This window comes from Cucurbita maxima, unplaced genomic scaffold (assembly GCF_002738345.1).
Source record: "Cucurbita maxima cultivar Rimu unplaced genomic scaffold, Cmax_1.0 Cma_Scf00009, whole genome shotgun sequence".
Taxonomy (NCBI): domain Eukaryota; kingdom Viridiplantae; phylum Streptophyta; class Magnoliopsida; order Cucurbitales; family Cucurbitaceae; genus Cucurbita; species Cucurbita maxima.
Window position 1 is genome coordinate 2190903 of NW_019272025.1, and position 6237 is coordinate 2197139.

Sequence of the window (6237 nt, forward strand, 5' to 3'; positions counted from 1 at the left end):
TTTTTTTTTTTTTTTTTTTTTTTTTTTTTTTTTTTTTTTTTTTTTTTTTTTTTTTTTTTTTTTTTTGTCATAAAACTATGTCTAATAGATTTTTATTCGGGTTCTTGTTTGAATCGATAAGATGGAATATTAAAGTTACTGTTCTTTAATTAAACAATATGTAGGATGCTTGAAGATCTAATCTTTTAGTTGATAGTATATAGTTTATGTTTAGCTATTTTAATATTTTGATATGGCAAATTGAAATAAAAAATGACACATTTTTCTTGAGTTTTCATTTTTAATTTGTTCCCTTTAGTTTATATATATATATATTTAGAGAGAATGAATTATTAGTGTGGAAAGGAAATTCTTTTTCCAATACAAATAATAATAATAATAAATAAATACTTTGCTTTTAATAAAATAATTATAAAAATAGCAAAGATTATCCAATTAAAATGGTATTTTAGTGGAAGAATTTATTCCAAGATTATATGAATCTCATCTTAAATTTGACATAAAGATAAAATGTGAGGTTGGATTATTCACAAGCATTGGCGTCAATTTTCATTTGAAAGGAACATAGGAAAGAAGATTCCACACAAGTGATCCAAGTATTGATCAGAACCCATCCACATTCAGTCTTTTTAAGAGCATTTTTGGCACAACCAAGCAATGAAGTGATGTTCGGAATCAAGTACATTTAGTCTCCTCTCGTAATTCACCATCAATATCACAAATTCTATCCGTTGGGTTTTGACGAATTCTCGTCGTATTGCATCATGTAACATACTTACAAGACATATTCATCTTATAAAATATGAAATAAGCTTATTTATATGTCATAGACTCGTCTATCAAATGTGCAATGATCCATAAAATAAATAGATTGTGTTCAAGTAGCATGGGTGATTCTAAAGTTAATTGACAAAATAGATGTTCAAGTGATGTTAAACTATGGTAGAGTAGGATTATAAGTTAGAATGGTAAACTAGGTGATAAAAGAATCATGAAAGAAGTAATAGAAACTTGAAAACTCCTAAAGAAGAGACGAAGTAAAGACAAGAATCTTATTTTCTTATCTATAACTATTTTGTAACGGCCCAGATCCACCGCTAGCAGATATTGTCCTCTTTGGGTTTTCCCTTTCGGGCTTCCCCTCAAGGCTTTAAAATGCGTCTGCTAGGGGAAGGTTTCCACACCCTTATAAATGGTGGTTTGTTCTCCTCCATAACCAATGTGGGACATCACAATCCACCCCCCTTCGGTGCCCTAGCGTCCTTGCTGACACTCTTTCCTTCCTCCAATCGATGTGGGACCGCCCCCAAATCCACCCCTCCTTTGGGACCCAGCGTCCTTACTGCACACCGCCTCGTGTCTACCCCTTTCGGGGAACAATGAGAAGGCTAGCACATCGTCCGGTGTCTGGCTCTGATACCATTTGTAACGGCCCAGATCCACCGCTAGCAGAGATATTATCCTCTTTGGGTTTTCCCTTTCAGGCTTCCCCTCAAGGCTTTAAAACGCGTCTGCTAGGGGATGGTTTCCACACCCTTATAAATGGTGGTTTGTTCTCCTCCGCAACCAAGGTGGGATATTACATGTTTAGTTTTCGATATCCAAGCTAAGTTTTGAAGGCTAAAAGTAGTTTTCGTGTTTGGAGTTCAGCTAAGAGTTCAATTGTTTCGTTAAGAGAGGTGAAGACCATAGTAAAGAAATGGTACTAAAACTAAAATCGTTATCAAACGGGACTGAAATTTACAATTTGGTGAATGAGATGAGCCAAAGACTATGAGGAGGTTGGTTCATAATATGAAGATACTATCACCAAGATAACTGATAAGTTCCTCGAGCTAGACTCGATTTGATTCGGTAGAAACATGCCTTCGAACCTTATAAATTTCTTCAACAAAAAGTAATAAGATAACAAAGTATTGAATTTTTCTATGAAGTAAAAACTTTACTAAGAACTGAGAGTTATTTCAAGATTACAAAATAAAAGATGATTATAAACTTCAAAGTTCATGATTCAAATTGTCATGCTCAAAGTTAACATCCTTGACAAAGTTGCCTATTCATTCCCCCGGTTCTCTAAGGGATCCGAAGTCCTAAAAGTCTAGGAACCAGGTTCTTTAAACTTTGATTCGCTAGGCATCTATCCAAGAGAAATCTAAAGCCATGACCAACTTTGAGCAATTAACAATAATCCATCTTCTATTTCTAGTTCTTTGTTCCTTGATAAGAAAATATTCTGACAAGAATATTTCATCATAGTTGTGTATCAGTCAAAGCCACCGTCAGTCAAAGCCCACCGTTAGCATATATTGTCTTTTTTGGCCCGTTACGTATCACCGTCACCCTCACGGTTTTAAAGCACATATGCTAGGGAGAGGTTTCGACACCTTTATAAGGAATGCTTTGTTTTCCTCTCCCAACCGATATGAGATCTCACAATCCACCCTCCTTGAGGATCCAGCATCCTTGCTCCTGGTGACTGGCTCTAATACTATTTGTAATAGTTCAAGCCCACTGTTAGCAAATATTGTCCGTTTTGGCTCGTTACGTATCGCCATCAGCCTCACAGTTTTAAAATGTGTTTGTTTGTAGAGAGGTTTCCACACCCTTATAAAGAATGCTTCGTTCCCCTCTCCAACCAATGTAGGATCTCACGGGTAGGGTGGGAAGAATCAAATTTACAACTTCTTGAAAAGAGTAGAAATGCATTAACCAATAAGCAAATCTTAATTCCTAGTTTTGTTGCTTTAAAGTTTCGAGCTAGAGTCTACATACTCCTTCCCCCACCTTATGGGGATCTTTATTAATCAAATCCTAATACATACTAACAATGATTTTGAGTGCCATAAAGCTTTAGATTTATGAAAAAAAATCTCATGAAACCACCACAAAATGTGGATTACCTTGAACTGATTCCAAGAACATAAACGACTTTCTAAACTAACCTAAGCTCAGAATTCAGAAAACATGATCGAAATAATATACGAAATGCCTTTTCAAGAATTGATCAGAAATAAGTTCAACTAACCTCTAGAGTTTATAGAAACTTCGTTCTGATCATGTGGTTGCAGTCTCAACTCAGCTGGATTTCAAGTATTTCCTCTCCCAACTTCTTGACCATTTCTTCATTTCCTTCTTTTGAGTAGGCATCAATAAAAGATTGGTAAATCTTTGAATTGGGCTTAAAACCTTTCCCTACCATCTGCGCTTGAAGCTTAAATGCAGCTTCAAGTTTCCCTTTCTGACACAAACCATTTATCAGAAGTTCATAAGTCTCCATTGTCGGGCAAAAGTTAGTGTGTTCTGTGGCGAAACCGAAAACGTCTAAAGCTTCTAAAAGCCTCGTCTCCACACACAACCCTCTTGTAATTGCTTCCAGCATCAAAGGGTTGAGACTAAAAGATTTCCTGCGCATATCCTTATACACAAGTAATGCAGAATCAACATCTCCAGTCTCACAATAGCCATTGATGAGATGCTCAAAGGTGGAGAACGTACTCTCCGTTCCACAGAGCTCCATTTCCCTAAAGAACTCTTCAGCCCTACGAACATTTCCTGCTTTACAAAATCCACCAATTATAGTATTGTAAGCTACAGCATCAATCTCCAACTTTTTCATTTTCATTTCTTCCCACAACTCCTCTGCTTCACCCATCCTTTTCTCTTCGCATAAAACTGCCATCAAAATACTATAACTGTAGCTGTTTGGAATTGAATTTGAATCAGCTAATTGATCCCATATCTCCTTCACCCGCCCCACCAACCCATCTTGATAGAAACACACCATTAATGTATTAAAAGTATGCACATTAGGGCTAGCCCGAGCCTTTACTTTGACATTTTCTTCCTCAATTTCACAATTCAAACCAAAAACTTCTCTAAAAAGTGCATAACCTGCATTAGCCCCTTCGCATTTCGACATACACAGAATCAACGAATTCAACGTACCAATTTGTGGGCTAATCCCACGAGACCGTAACATTCTAACAATTTGAATGGCTGGATCGAGCTTTTTAGAATCCAAAAGAGCTTTAATCAACAAATCAAACACAAAGGGAGCAGAGCCACACTGTTTATACGTCTTAACGAGGGTTTCAAACAGCTTCAAAGGCCTCGAAGACGAAAACCGCTCACATTGGGAACAATCATCGTCATCTTCAAGCGCCGTAGCCCTAATGGCGTTCTGAATAACATCCTTGGCATGAGTTCTAAGTCGGCCGCGAGCAAGGATATGGATGACGGTAGAGTATGAAACAAGATCGTGATTGCAGAGTGACTTGCTCCGAGTCCAGAGGAAGAAGCGGAGGACGAGATGAGAATTATTCTTGATCTGTAGAACAATATCGGAAAACTCACCGGGATCGAAGCCGTCAGGACAGAGGGAGTTGAGGAATCGCCAGCGAGACTTAGAGCGGTGGTGAGTAAGAACTGAAACAACGGTCGAGATTGAAGGCTTCGTCGACGGCAAAGGTACGGCGGCCGGTGAGGATGAGAAGAAGGAAGGGGAAAATGGGAGGTTAAAGGTGGAGTTTGGAATCAGCCAAAGGGATCGTTTAAGCAGCGGAATGGACATTGAACTCCACGAGAAACGCTCTAACAGAGAGATGCCCAAATATTTGGGTCTCTTCATCTCAATTTTAATAAATTTATAGTGTTTTTGAAATAAATTTATAGTGTTTTTGAAATGGACAAGGACATTTGCCCACGAGATGGTGGATTGTGAAATCCACATCAGTTGAAGAGAAGAACGAATCATTTGAGTATAAAAACTTATCTCTAGTAGACTGCATTTTAAAAAACTTGAGAAGAAACCTGAAAGTAAAAGTCCAAAGAGTACAATATCAGTTAACGATGGGTTTGAGCTATTAGATTAACCGTAGGTACACGAGAAGGGATTCATTTTTCACATTCGGTCGAAGTTCAAGACATTTATCTTGCACTAAATGCCTCTCCCAAAGAGTAAATTCAAGCAAAAGACAAAGAAACTGGTTATGTTATAGCCTCATGAGATATGGGTATCTATTGTGTTGCATCCTCAGTAAATCTAGCATCAAAGGGAGCAGAAGGGTGGGAGTGTGCTGAAGCAGAAGCAGCAGCAGCTCCTGACCCATGCTGCAACTCAATCACAAGCCATCTCACAGCTTTGCTCATCTGTTCCAACCGAATGGCGCTGATCGGAGGAAGGCCGGTGGTGGTGGCGGCGGCCTGCCCAGACTTGCCAGCCAGTGAACCAGTGGCCTCATCAACAAGGCACTCTGATCCTATCCTCTGCTTCACAGACTCCACAAATTCCTCTGCTTGATCACAAGCAACCCTGAATAGCTCCCATTTCTGTTTGAAATTTTCAAGAGCCGCATCTGTTGCTGCTGTCTTCTGAGCCCCTGAGGCCTCATTTGCTTCAAGGACATTGGCTGCTCCAGAAACAAACTCCTGATATGCGTTATTTAAAGAGTCCACTAGGCTATCCATATCTGATACCTAAATACATGACAACCAAGAAAGTGAGTATCAAGAGCCAGAGAAAACAAGCAAGTTCTTGAACTTTCACATCAAGCTTCCTAAACTTTCCATATTCCACTTTAGCCTACCATAACTTACCTAACAAACGTTAAAAATTTAAGAACATTGGATATTCCGCATATTTCTCAAATGGTAAGATACTATTTGAACATAATCTCTCATGGATTCCCACATATTTCTCTGACGGTAAGATACTAGTTGAACATAATATCTCATGGATTCATGCATATTTCCCTAATGGTAAGATACTATTTTAATCTTTCATGGATTCACGCATATTTCTCTAATAGTAAGATACTATTTGAACACAATCTCTCGTGGATTTACTTTTGGGTTCACCTAAAAAGTCTCGTACTTACAGAGATACATGCCTAACCAACGTCCTTAGCCAAAATAGGACTGTATTTGCACTCCTAACAAAAACTAAAACGTATCATGCTATGAATACTGATATCTATAATAAACAAGAGCTTGAATTCAGTGAGTGATAAATTAGGTTGTGGGCTTCAAAACCAATTCAATGTTTTTGTTAAATGGTAAATAAAAAAGAACAATTTGAGTAGAAAAGTAGCTTTGTAATACACAGAATTTGGAGGTGCAGGGCTCAAATTAAGATGATTATTCAAAAAAGGGCAACAATCAATAATTTGTTCATGAGCTAAGTCTTGATACTCAAAAAAAAAAAAAAAACAAAAAAAAAAAAAAAAAAAAAAAAAAAAA

General features: G+C 37.7%; 2 protein-coding genes across 4 annotated transcripts in view; both read right to left on the reverse strand.

Annotated features, from left to right (window-relative positions):
- Positions 1 to 2760: 2760 nt before the first annotated feature.
- Positions 2761 to 4620, reverse strand: LOC111484227 (pentatricopeptide repeat-containing protein At2g15980). The gene has a single exon (XM_023130740.1). It carries the CDS (start codon positions 4568 to 4570, stop codon positions 3071 to 3073), a length of 1500 nt encoding a protein of 499 aa, XP_022986508.1. The 5' UTR covers positions 4571 to 4620; the 3' UTR covers positions 2761 to 3070.
- A 196-nt stretch (positions 4621 to 4816) lies between these two features.
- The window catches only part of LOC111484308 (mediator of RNA polymerase II transcription subunit 32-like), a 2166-nt gene continuing 745 nt past the window's right edge, over positions 4817 to 6237 (reverse strand). For 2 of the 3 annotated variants that reach the window (XM_023130854.1, XM_023130852.1), the window contains exon 2: positions 4817 to 5475. In XM_023130854.1, coding sequence (XP_022986622.1) covers positions 5017 to 5466 — 450 coding nt within the window. In that variant the 5' untranslated portion in view covers positions 5467 to 5475 and the 3' untranslated portion in view covers positions 4817 to 5016. The remainder of the gene's footprint in view (positions 5476 to 6237) is intronic. The other variant, XM_023130855.1, reaches the window with a different exon arrangement.